This window comes from Acyrthosiphon pisum, chromosome A2 (genome assembly GCF_005508785.2).
Source record: "Acyrthosiphon pisum isolate AL4f chromosome A2, pea_aphid_22Mar2018_4r6ur, whole genome shotgun sequence".
In the NCBI taxonomy this organism is placed as follows: Eukaryota; Metazoa; Arthropoda; class Insecta; order Hemiptera; family Aphididae; genus Acyrthosiphon; species Acyrthosiphon pisum.
Window position 1 is genome coordinate 42,028,055 of NC_042495.1, and position 14,569 is coordinate 42,042,623.

The window sequence follows — 14,569 nt, forward strand, 5'->3', positions numbered from 1 at the left end:
TGACATATTAATATTTTTATAAATTAATCAATATTTCAAACTTAGTAGAAATTTGTACATTTTTAAATTTTAGATACCTATATTACTATAAATTTGAATGTTTATAATTTAGTTGTTTTTATATAAAGTTGTACCTTTTTACTACATTAGTTCATATTCATATTGTTTGTTACTTGGATAAACAAATATTATATTTAAATATACAATAAATTATTAAACTATACAAATAATTACCAAATTTAACTTGCGAGTTTAAAAACAAAATTATTAGGTACATTTTTATTTTTACAGGTTCTATACAGGTTTATTTTTAATGCTATACATTTCCAACCCGACTATTAGAAAATTCTTAAGGTGTTCACTGTTCATGTTATGTTTTATTACTTTAAAATTATTATATATAAATATACAATATTATATATACACAATATTTTAAAGTAACGGTGATAATGGTATGATAAGGGGAGCTGCGCGCGCAGCAGCCAATTTGCCAAGCTCAAGTTGTATCAATAGTATTCAATACACCTTGGCCAAGCTGCAATGAGACGCTCATTTTTTTACACAGATACACGATTAGAAAGTACCAGAAGATAGTACTATCTACAACCGTGGTTATTATATATAACCGTGGTTTTTTTATGATTATAACCTAACCTAAAACCTTAAAAGTTATGATAACAACAACAAGAACCATAATTTCCCGCCAAATTATGGTAAACATATGATCTTGTATTTTAATATTTTATCATGTTAGTTCACTTCACATTTCGAACTTCGAAGTTGTCACTTGTCAGCACTCAGCATTTACAAGAGTTTAGAGTACTAAGATGTCAGTACTCTTCCACCTAGTCCACAATCGTCGATTACTATTTAATACATTTTGGAACTGAAAACGCCCGTACGGTTGTAGGAATTATTTTTTTTATTTTTTCGAGTTATATTCTTTGTTTGTATTTGTCTTTAAATTAATATAAAGTTTGAGTTTCAAGCACAAAATGAGTGAAACTACAAAGTTACGCAAGTTCATAGTCAGCACATTCTCACTCAATGGTTTTACGATTCAAGAGTAAGTTTATTATTCGAGTATGTGCATTGAAGCGTTCACGTCTATCGCCAATGGTATTTCTCTATGATTACTCATATTAGTCATATTGTACATTTGTACAGTTAAGATATAGTAATATAAACCATGGATTATTAATTTATATTTATGGAAAACCACTTAAGGAATTTAGAAAGTTTCTGGGGTCCATCATTATTGAACTTATAGTGAAACCTTCCCACAAACACCTCTAAATAGTTTCTTTTTGGGAATTAACTACAAACTAAACCCTCTGTTAATATCAAATAGCGGACACAATTTAATTGAGCCAAGAGCATCCAATATTTAGAGGTTTCACTTTACAAGTTAAGTAAAAAAATTTAATTAAAACTAATAAAAGTTGAACTTATCTTAAAAATATGAATTTCTTGTCTACGGGTGAGCCAAATTAAGTTATCCGCGGGTCACCTTCAATTGTGATCCTGATTCGCGCCTAATGTAAACAAACTATTTTTTATTTAAAATTTAAATGTATTCGTTTTTTTTTTTTTAAAGGAGGGCATGTGCGTACTTAGTACAGCAGTTAGAACCATTAGAGTCTAGAGAAGATCGTGATAAATGGTTAGACAAAATTGTAGATTATGTACGCGTTTCGAGTACCAATGATGGAAACATAGTTACATACGAGTTACTGAGCAAGGCTCTTAAGGTTAGTTTTCAAGATTATCAATTAAAATTCATATTTCCATATGATATACCTACTAGTTTAAAATAAGTATTATCATCTTATTTAACATGTACCTATATCATGATTTTAATAGTTCTGCTGTAATTTACAAATCCTTAATGATGAAGACATATTACATGTGACTCCTGCTTATAAGTTACCTCGCTATAGATACTGCCCAACAACAAAAAAGTTTCAAAGAATAAAATCAGAAATATCCATGTTTGGTGATGCCCAGTCAAAGATTGCCCAGTATGTTGACAGGTAAGCAGTTATATATATATTATTGATCTATTGATGTACATTTTGATTATTTCTTTTTATTTTCATAGATATACTGTCATCAGACAACGCATGGCTAGAATAAAAACTACATCTGATGGTACTCTTAATCAACCATTAACAATCGGTGATAAAATACGTGATGTTGATTATCTTTTGAGTTCAGGAGCCTGTAGAAAATTTGATCATAGTTCCAAAAGTAATTCAATACTCCTGCTGGGTGTTTTAGTACAATTGAAAGAAGGAGGTCGACATTATTTAGAAGACCCCACTGGAGCTATACCCCTTGATATTACTGCAACAATATCCTTTTAATTGAAGACAGTAAACAATTTATTTATTTTGATAAGTTTTTAGTAATAGTAAAAAAAAAAAATAATTCATCATGTACAACTAAATCATTAATTTTAATTCTAATAGTTCTACACTGTTAATATTATTTATTAATAGTTCACAACACACAAGTATATATTTTAAATATCTTCCTTAACCTTGTATACGATTTCCAAAAAGGCTATTTTACTGAGAATTGCTGTGTATTGGCAGAAGGTCGTTACTGTAGTGATCGTCGAGTTTTTTTTGTCACTAATATGGCTTTACCGCCGTGTGAACGTACAGAAATTAGCAAGTAAGAAGACATGTTATATAACACTTTAATCTGACTAAAATTAAATTATCAATACTACTATATATTATTCTATATTATATTACTTCTGACTTATTAATATAATAGCATAAAGCACCTAAACTATTACAGGTGTTATCCAACTGATAAAAACGTACAATGCAATTTATAGTTAAAAGTCACTGTTTAATTTTACAATATATATTATTAACTAATATCTATTATTTAAGCTATTTTTTTCAAAATTATTTCTGACTGATTGATCATTAGTCATTACTCATTAGTATACAAATTACAAGGTGCTTAATACTTCATGATTATTTTTTTCTCATACTTATTCTTCAATAGTATCTAAGAATATTTTGATATTTTATGAATAAAAATAATTTTTATTATTAACTTTAATAAAAAGGACAACACAATGTAAACTTCAAATTATTCATTATATCCATAATATTAAATTTAACCCAAGTATCCCTTAACTGTGAAACCTTTGATATATAAATACATTAAATATTTGCCTCATACATTTTGTATTGAATTATAGCATATTATCATTGATTATAAATACTAGTATCTATAATCAATGATATTAAGCATATTATTTTAATTTTTTTTTTAGAATTTATTTTGGGGAATCAAGCAATTTTAGTGACAGCAATGACCTCAACTTAAAATCGTGTAATCCAAAATTGTTGGAATATGAAAAGAGTAAAAACCGAATGATTGTATTTGTATCCGATGTTTTTTTAGATGATCCAAAGGTTAGTAAGACATCAATATTTTACAATGTGCAGTAAGATTAACAAATATTATTCACAATAACATATAAATACAATAATGTTGGCCTTTATGGAACTATGAATTTAGTTCAATTATTCCTATTTTAAAATCTGGTCACCTTTCAGGTTAGGTAACTATGGAATTACTTATAACTTATAGTAGAACTCTTTCCCTTGTTTCTAAAAATTGTATATGTTATAATATAATATTATGAATTCCCCCATATACAAGTTTATATGATAATGAATAACAGCATACATTTTGTCTTGATTGCTCATTGCTCAGTTATTTTAACTAACTAGTCATATCAGTGCTTTCAAATATTTAGTTTATATTATTTATTCAGATTACTATATACATATTTAATCAGTCCTGTAAAGTATTTAAGTAAAAGTATTTGAGTAAAAGTATTCAAATACTTTTTTAAGTATTGAATAACTTTTTAAATACTTTCAGCATGAAGTATTTTGAATGGTATTTTAAATACTTTTTTTTGTATTAAATACTTTTTGGTATTGAATACTTTGGTTTTTTCTTTCGAACATTTTATTTTTATTCGAAATAATTGGTTAGAAAAATATTATTGTCAACTACAATAATAGAATAATAGTTTTATTTAATATTCTGTATTTCTGTGTTAGCCGAAGTCCAAAGGTTTGTGAAAACCAGATTTCTAAAAAAAGTTATTGAATATTGAATAACAATATTCCCTTTAAAACTATTAGATAACTATTAGATTACCTACTACCTATGTGTTTATATTACGATAATTAGAAACCCACTTTAAAAACCAAAAGTATTTGAAAAGTATTCCAAATACTTTTTCAAAGTATTTGAGTAGTATCTTAAATACTTTGAAAAAAATGTATTTGAGTATTTACTCAAGTACTTTTTAAAAGTATTCTTTACAGGACTACATATTTTAAAAAATTGTATTTTATTAAATATTGTATAATTAAACAATTTAAATTATCTATCTCCGTTAAATGCATCAATGGTTAGGTTTATAGTACCGTTATTTATTGATTAATACTTTACTTCAGACACTCTAGCTTGAACGCATATCATAAATGCCTTAAATCCATTATATACATAATTAAATGCCCCTCCTACTGTCTTACATGGATATTATATTCCAGTAGCTTTGAAGTTATGGTTCTTTTCATTTGTGAATCAAAGGAATTATAGTAAATAATTCTTCTTTTTAAATCTCTTTAAAGACTCGGGTTATCATGTTGACTATAAATTAGAACTTGGCGTAACTCATAGGACCTGCCATATTTTCTTGCTTCCTTTAAAGCTAAAAAATACTTCTCAATTGAACCCTTATAATTTATTATTTATTAAATAAAATAAGTTGAAAGTTCTATTTTAATTAATATTTAGGTAAGTTAAACCTAATATTTTATACAAAAATATATTTTTTCAATTTAAAATATGAATTTACGTATAATATGAGAAATATAGTAGTATATTTAATTTTAACTTTTCGGTGGTCTTTTACAGGTTCTAAGAAAATTTCATACTTTGTTGAATTCTTTCAATGATCTTGCTCCAGTGGCCATAGTGATGATGGGCGACTACTTGTCTTGTCGTATACCCTCACATGCATATGCCCAGGAATTGAAAACTCATTTGAATCAATTGGGACATTTTTTACATGATAATACACCTGTACTTTGCAAACACACTATGTTTGTGTTGTTATCTGGTCCTGGAGATCGTTATAGTGGTGCTGCAGGTGCAAGTATCTTGCCAAGGTACTTAAAATGTTCATATTAAAGTTCTACTTTACATATTTTACTATGTTAAATTTATGTTTCTTAGCTTTTGAAATTGAATTTTATTATTTAGACCTTTAATACCTGAGTTCTTAACTGAAGAATTTCGTCGCCTAGTACCACGATGTGTATTTACAACAAACCCGTGTCGTATGCAATACTGTACGCAACAGATACACATTATTCGAGCTGATGGTCTAATGAAAAAAACTGCTAACTATGATATCAGACATGGATCAATGGATCGAAATAAATCCACTTCAGCAACAGAGTCTGATGATGATATCATTAAGAATGTAAGTAACTAAAATAGTACCATGTATTTGAATTTACTTAAATGCATTTTAATTTGTGGACATTGTTGTATGTTTTATGATAATTTGTGTACACATTGGTCATTGTGCATACAGTATATAAAAACTTTGGAAAGCCAGTCACATCTAATTACTGTTCCTTTGGACGTGTGTCCTACATACTGGCCACTTGCATCACATTCTTTGAGTTTGTACCCAATGCCTGATGTTGTGTGCATAGCAGATTCCAACGCCCCAGAATACAGTACTGTAGGTTCAAATGATTCCAATAGTTCTAGCTCGAAAATGTCATCATCTTCAGGTTGCATATTTTTCAACCCCGTAAGTATTAATGTAGTTATGGCTTTAACTTGGATTTTTATCATTTATATTTTAATAGTTGAAGTTAAAATGTTACTATATAGGTTGATCCATTTAACTTAAGACACTTAGTATATCAGAATACTCCTAATGTTTCTAAAAATAGTTCTTTGCATAATTTTAATTTGTCACTAAACCAAATTTTTGGGAAAAAAATTTGAATGTTCACTATTTTTATCGTTATGTTGTAGTGTTTTTCACTTGAATGTAAAATTAATATAATATTTTATTTCATATTCTGAAACAACATATTATTTGGACTATTTTGATTTATAAAAATCAAATTTTGGAATAGTAGTTTTTTCATTATAAATTATAATTATTTAAATTTTATCCTGTATACAAAATTTTTACCAGAACGAGTGCTTCGATTTCAACATAGTACCTTATAAATTTGATCGAGGTGGTACTTTAAAGAGATCATTTTTTGATTTTCTCAATAGTTATTTAATGCCATGGGAAAAACCACTAAAAATGGGATTTTAATTTCTAACGCTTTGTCTATCACCATAGTAATGAATAAAAAATGATAACATTAATTCAACATACTGGCTATAATAAATAATAACATTATAAAATATCCAGGCTGACAAACCGTTTCCGCTCATAATCGTTTTTCTTATACATTGGTATTATATCATTGAATTCAAATGTAATACAATCTATTATACACTGACCTACTGTACATTTGAGCGACATCCACTTACCCGCTTTTTTGGGCATATTACTGCATATATTTTAATGGTTACTGAATATTTGTGCGTATTTTGACAAAATTCAAAATGTATTGCATATTGAAGCAAACATTTTAACAAAATGTATAAAATAATATTTTGTTAAGCAAAAAATTTAACAATACATTTTGTAGTCACTGAATGATTCATTTAAATTTTATTAAATTCAAAATCTAAAAATAATTTTTTGTTTATTGAGTATGAACTTATAATTATAATTATAAGTTGTTAAATTTGTTTTAAGTCATAAATTTATAAACCACTCAAAATAGTTATCAAATAAAATAGTAAATTTATTTACAATATATTACATACAATTTAAAGTATTTTTTCTTTCATATTTGTTGAATATTTCCACTATATTGACTATATTATATTATATGGTATATTTTAATACTTATTAATGCATACAAATCTGCACTCTACTCATAATCCATAAATTACTTATCCAAAATTTGATTTATATGTTTTGTTTTTCAGTCATCGTTTTCCAAAAATAAGTATACTTTTTCAGTATACATAACAGCTCAGCGTCAAATTGAAGATAGTAATTTACCAGACGATGAATATGATGCAGATAGTACATTAATGGACAGTGAAGATACTGTTGCTACAGTTGGAAATCGTCGTAAAGTTAATTAGTGTTATGTATAATCTTACATCTTATAGCAGAGATATTTGAGATTATAAATTAATGTAAATATTAGGATATTAAATAAATAATTTATATTTTTGTATTGTTTGTTAATTGAAGAATTTTTAACTATTCCTAATTTGTATTTGTTTATACGCGCCCCAATATTTCTCACTAATCCGTGCAGTAGATAATTTTGACCACCTACCACATGCCACTCGAATAATAATAGTTAATAAAATTTGTTTAGCCATTTATAATTGGTGTGGGTGCCACTGATTAACAGTTTTTGGAAAGTTCTTAAATGTGAAACCAAATTAATTCACCTGCTCACATTCACAACTCATAGTATCAAAATAAAACATAGTATGTTAAAGATATATTTTAGAAGCACGTATTGGTCTCTCTATCCATGTGTCCTTAAAATAATCAACAACTAATCGTAAATCATCTTTATTTTCTATATAATAGTTGGAGTTAATTAGTTCTTCAATTACAGAAATAACATTAGTAACCAGTAAAAAAGCAAGAGTTGATAATTTTTTTATTTCGTGGGCAAGTATTACGTCCATGGAATACCTATTTTTTATTTCACACAATTGTAATTTTTGCCATAAGCATTAAGCACTATGGGTAAAATGAAAAAAAAATATCCAAGTATTTTAAAATCATCGTAAAATTTTTTTTAATGATTTTATAAATGCCTTTTCAAAATCTATCACGGTAGATTTTGGTTGTAAATATTTGGTCTGAGTATATTAATTTGATTTAGTATTTCGGAATAATTAATTTAATTTTTGTTACACATTAAAATATAATATATATATATTTATATATATGGATATACAAATACTTCTAATCTAATCGCAACTTTTATAATGAAGGTTAAATTTTGAATTAATATTTACACGGTATAAGTTGTGAAACCAAATTATTTATATCATTATTTTAATTAATTAAACCACAGTTTTTTTTTACTTTTAATGTTTGCCATCAGTTGTACTTAAATTTCTGTTTGTATTAGTTGTTCCTATTATAATTACTAATTGCTATAAAGTTAATAGATAGTGATTATTTATTAATATAATAATAAATAACTGTATGTACACATTTTACTCCTTAACTATTTATTATACAGTTAAATTCAAAATACTTGAACAACTAACAAGTGAATACTAATAAGTAGATGTGAGTAGATGACCCATCACCTATGTCATGACCTTCATGAAAAGTAATTTTGAGTAATAAAGTTGATGCTTTCTCCCTTGTCTCAGCTTTGCTTAAGAGGGCTCCAGTCGATGAAAAAAAGTCACTTTTAGACCAATAAGCTAGACAAAACTTAAGGAATTTGGTTTGACGGATTTTATTTTTGAAAACGGATTATGATTGATTGACAAGTTTACTAGGTTATGCCAGAGGCGATTTTGAATATTTGTTTTTTCAGCTGTGATATCCAAGAATAAAAAATATGATATTTTTGTATTTTTAGTATTCATCATGATTCATGACACTAACAATAATTGGAATATTAAAAATCGCCTCTGATAAAACCTAGTAAAATTGTTAATCCATCATAATCCGTTTTCAAAATTAAAATCCGTCATACCAAATTCCTCCAGTTTTGTCTAGCTCATTTTATATTGAAAAAAGTTTATCATAGGTAATTTATTTAAAATCTCCGTCAATGCCTGCGCGGTAAGTTAATTGCCGACGAATATAAATAACGACTGATATACCGGGCTACTGTTATAATTCAGGACATTTCTATAAAATATTGACCGAAAACGATTACAGATTAAACTCACACATACTAAATATGTTCATTTACTTTGCATATACTTACAAGTCATTTTAATGTCCTCATGTTAAATTGCCAATATTAATTTCGTTAAAACACTACCGACTGGAGCACCCTAAGGTCCAAACCAAATTTACCGAGATAAGGTCATTCGGGACCCAATTTACCAATCCCGTGCATATTTGATATTATACAAAATGGTAGGTATACTTTCGCGGTCTTTGTGGGTTAACTAATCCATTCAAATACAGGTTTGAACAGATATCACCTTGGGGCTGGGAATAATATCCACTTAAAAGTAAGTGGGTAGGTAACTTTAAATACACAGGAAACATTACCTACAATATACTAGGTTTCCTTATAGTATTGCTAATAATATTTTAGGTAGGTAGGTAGGTAATAGAAAATAAGAAACACAGAAAAAATTATCAAATATCAGTAGGTACCTGTTATAAATATGGAAATAATTATTTATTTTTCATTAAAATAGGTAAGTATACACAGACACACGGTTAATTTGTTAAATCAAAACATTATTTTCCATTTCTTAAATTTCATATTCTTAGGTTTCTACCATGTTTTCTCCAAAAAAAAAAATAATAATAATAATAAAGCATTAAAAACGCATCGCTCAGTAACAGTAGATAAATACATAATAATTAATATTAATTACTTATTAGTTATTACAACGTTTAGGTATACAGGAACATAATGCAGCTAGGTTAGGTACCTATATCAGACGTATACATAGGTAGGTATATAATATTATCGTCGTACCAATCTAATTTTAATCGATAAATAATTAATAACACCGTTCATTTCATTGGACGATGACGACTATTTTGAGTAATCTACAATTTGGTAAAAAATGAAAATATTAATTTTTAAAATCGTTAAATCAGTAATTTTAATTTTAAAAAATGTCATAGATTTTTTCTTATAATCAATTAGGTACCTATAGGTAATATCGTACAAATTATAAAGATTTTTTTCAACTGAAGCTCATAAGAACCTACCGGCCTAATACACTAGGTATTAAAAGACCTATTCATAACTAAAAATAATTACCTATTGTTGAACAGAAAATTAGCGGCACCTTAGGTGCCGCACCTACCTAAAATATTATAAGCGACAGCTGACAAGTGAAAATTGTTAATAAAAGAAAGTTGGTAAGTGGATAATAAAAGGAGATATGTTTTGAATGTGATAAATATTTAAAGGATTAACTTTTATTGGTGTTTTTAATAAATTGTCTATTAGCTACGACCTACCTATATATTGTGTATGCCCAATACCAGAGGTCACCAATTAATATTTTTGGAGGGCCACATTGGGAATTTTGAAACTTTTCGTGGGCCATCAAAATTCAAAGCAAATATTTTTAATCCAAAAATAACATAGTGTCTATTAGTGGCATTATTAATAATAAATTAAATAATAATGAATTGAATTCTATAAACTAAAATGAAATATAAATTTATAATAACTATAATATAAATAGAAAATTGAATTAGAATTAGTTGGAAAAATCGCAAAAATATTGCTCTCAACTAACTGCTTGAAATGTTGTGTACGCTATATATTCTTGCTCTTAATATATTTTAAATTATACAGGTTCACAATTTTTGATTTATGAAGTTCACTACTTACTGGGAATTGTTCGGCAATTGATTTATGTGAAGTCTCATAATGACGTTTAATATAAAACTTTACAACCGCTACTGTCTGATGGCAAATCAAACAAACTGGCAAGGTGCCAAGGTTATGCACTTTTTTATCGGTTATTACTTTTTTTTATTTTCTTACTATAATATACCATAGGGGGATATTGGAGTGATATATCTGTATAACTGGTATATATTAGGTACCTACATCATTATAATAATACAATTAAAGTAGGTCACTATCTATTTAAAATGTAATGTAAGTAGGTACCAGCCCTTACTCGATATTATTGGACCACATATAAAAAATAAATGAATATATTATTTATTATACCTACCTACGTTGTAAACTTGTAACTGATTTGAAGTAGGCAGGTAATGTACCTATCAACTTATTACACAGGTTACTATTAAATAACCAATTTTTTTTGATAATATATACAAAATATACTTAGGTACCTAGGTATAAAGCGAGAATATTGTTCTCGGTAACCTATGTATAGAATGTCAATATTCCAAAATGCAATTTTGTAAACATTAACTTAGTAGAGTACTAGAGTACCTACTTACCTACCTATCATCGCACGCTGTGTTTAGATTACATATAAATAATATATTGGTAGGTGTAAGGCAAGTAGATACCATTTTACTTTTTTGCAGTTTAACTTTCAAATGAAATTATTAACCTACCTACATGATATCATAGGCAAGAAAAAATGGTTTTGTCAGTAGCTTCGATTTTGTTTGATACCGGAAATTATAATATGTAGCCAGGTCTTGAAGTCGTAGGCATATATTAATGTCACAACCACTAGGTAGGTACCTACAGTTACCTAATTGTTCTCTCATTCTCCAGGGATTAATAATAAAGTAGAAAGTCCCGAAGTCAGAAAATACACAGAATTTCCAACTAGTTTTCTAGTGTTTTAATAAATCAATCGATATACTTAAGGAAGTTATAGGTTTTCAATAAATAGTCGATCGTCCGAAGAAAAGTACAGTTTTTAGTTTTAATTCAATAAGTATATGTAATTATATTACTAGTTACAAATAAACCATAAAAATAAATTGTATATATTTATACCTATCTATAAGAATGATATTAATAAGATTCCAATTGTAGGTATTAAAATAGGTATGGTATAGGTACCTATTTAATAACATACCTACCTATTAAAGGTACCTACTGTACTTGTTCTTAGATCATTCTTAGATATAAAAGTACACAAATATGATCTTGTATTTTACAGTATCTACCTAGGTTTTGACCTTCAACGACATTAGTAGGTAATTTTCTTTAAAAATATATAGACATCTTAATAATATATTCATCTTGTGTTAGATACTCAATATATATTTGTAATTATAAATAAATAATAATATAATATAGTTAACATAATATGAATAATATCATATTAGATATTACCATAAATATTGATACATTTATAGATACATACCTAGGTAATTATTACTATGATCAAAATATAATGATACCTATCTACATTTTAGTTAAATACCTAAAACGGCTGAAACAAATTTTGAATTTCTAAATAGAAACTTATGAAACTATTATATGTGGGTAGGTATACAGTTCAATCTTGATGATACTTAAAACTGTTAGCATTCGGGTAGGTTACCTACCTCTTTTTAAAATAAAATAAAATCCTATATTAATATAATAATTGCAATGGTTATAAAAACGTAGTTATAATTTTGTTTTGATTTTAATTCGAAGTGATATATCCGTGCAAAATGTTTAGTAAATTATGCAAATTCATGCCGTAAATTAAATATCCATGACAATATTTTTTAGTTACCATAACAATAAGCTGCACCAAAATATTATTTTTTTTTTCCAAAACTGATGCCAAACTATTTTAGAATACATACTCAAATATTTTGCATAAATGTACAAATTAATAATTATATATTTTTGAAAATAAACTCCAAGAGTTATTGTGTGCAAGTTCCATTAGTAGGTACGAAACATAATATAGGTAACAATCAAACACTTTCAAACCGTTTTTAGTTATATATTATCTACCTACCATTATGGGTATATGATTAAAATTACCTATTAGAAGTTCTAAAAGAGATTATTGGTTTTTCGACTAGTAATATAATATTATGATATTAAAAATATTTTTATTTGTGTTATTTTACAATATTATGTAAATGTTGCTTGAAAAAATATGATAGAATATACTTAATCAGTGCTGTACTGCAACTATTGTAAATATAATTGTATAAGCTAACTACTAACCTAACTGTATTTACGGGTAGCCCCCTTTTTGGCCAAAACTTACCGTTCCATTTTCGGCCAGAACCAAGAGTTTTCTTTAAAAATTACTATTATAACAACTGAAATTAACAATTTTTATAATTAATTAAATATGATTGTATCCAAAAATGTCCATATCCATTATTTTAATTATGACCTACAACTGTAAAAAAACTGAAAAAAATAAAACAATTGGCAATAAACTGTTATAACATATTATCATTAGGTACAATTGATTATATTATATAAGTATTTATAACCAACGTTATTATTTACATAAAACATTAATCGAATAAAAATTATTATATAGTCACATAATACATATAGGTAATAAGAAGATATATAATAATAATTATGATACTAAAATATGAATCCATGAATATGTCAAAATATTAAGATTTCCGATTACATTAGGTAAACCATTTTATTGCCAATTATTTTATTTTATTATTTTTTCACTCAGTTGTAGGTAATTGTGTTTATTAAAACATCACATTTTAGATACAATCATATTTAATTAAATATGAACATTGTTAAGTTCAGTTGATATAATTGTAAAAGGAACAGTATCTTTTTGCCGAAAAGTGACACAGACCGAAAACAGAACGGTATAAGTTTTGGCCAAAAACGGTGACGCTCGTATTTATGACATGACATCATAGGGATATAATTAAATTAAATCGGTAGAATATCTACTTTACCAATAATATTTTAGTTGGTAAAATTTGTCTTTTTTTTTATTTATCCCAAAAGACAAAGACTCTAAAAAGTTCGTGTCGGTATCATACGATTATGACACACGGCCAGGATAAATATTCGAAACCATAAAATATGTAATTTTTGTTGCTTTATTGATATCACTTCGCTGATTTGGGTAACTCAGTAGGTACCTAATAATCAATTGGGTATCTGGGCGGGTAATGTGTATATTTTCCAGTGGTATTAAGCACGACGTTGATAATAATAATAATAATTTATATATAGCTGTTTATTCTGTATTATATTATTATTCGAAGAGTCGAGGAGCTATAATATATCCACAGTTGGAAATTTTTTTCTTTCAGAACGGGCATTATAATTATATTAATCTTCAACTATAACATTTTTTGCGATTAAATCGTTGAAGCGTTTCAATGGAATCACTATATTATTTACAGTATATATAAATATAACTGTTCGGACTGCGGTGAGTTTAAATGTATTATTAAACTTTGAGTTTATTTTTAAAAAAGAGAAGAAGAAAAATGTTTAACGATCTTTTACATCGAAATGCACATTAACGAAACGCATTATGATGTTGTCGCAGACTAATGCGTGGAATGGCTTGTTATCTCTATACTATAGTCGCGTGCGTGAACCTGGAACCATAATATAAGATAGGTAATAACAATAACATGACATTGTCATAATGATATAATATGTGTTAAAAGTCACTTAAAACAAACATAGTAGTGTCAGGGCCGTTCTTAAGGGAGGGGTGCTTTTTGCCTACATTTGGAAGCCTCGCGTTTGAAAAAATGATAAAAATGGTTTAAAAATTGGTT

At 27.0% G+C, this 14,569-nt stretch overlaps 1 protein-coding gene across 1 annotated transcript; it reads left to right on the forward strand.

The window, feature by feature from the left end:
* Positions 1–741: 741 nt before the first annotated feature.
* Positions 742–7,385, forward strand: LOC100159842 (DNA polymerase epsilon subunit 2). Its single transcript, XM_001952251.5, has 10 exons — positions 742–1,066; positions 1,598–1,751; positions 1,864–2,033; positions 2,102–2,354; positions 2,552–2,679; positions 3,299–3,440; positions 4,966–5,219; positions 5,314–5,536; positions 5,651–5,875; positions 7,129–7,385. Exons 1-10 carry the CDS (start codon positions 996–998, stop codon positions 7,288–7,290), a joined length of 1,782 nt encoding a protein of 593 aa, XP_001952286.2. The 5' UTR covers positions 742–995; the 3' UTR covers positions 7,291–7,385.
* The last annotated feature ends 7,184 nt before the right edge of the window (positions 7,386–14,569 follow it).

Excerpts from the sequence above, each read along its gene's own strand:
- LOC100159842 (XM_001952251.5), top strand. The coding sequence starts at position 996 with ATGAGTGAAACTACAAAGTTACGCAAGTTCATAGTCAGCACATTCTCA. Across the intron at positions 2,680-3,298 it reads GAACGTACAGAAATTAGCAA|AATTTATTTTGGGGAATCAA; the intron begins GTAAGAAGACAT and ends TTTTTTTTTTAG. Across the intron at positions 5,537-5,650 it reads ATGATGATATCATTAAGAAT|TATATAAAAACTTTGGAAAG; the intron begins GTAAGTAACTAA and ends TTGTGCATACAG.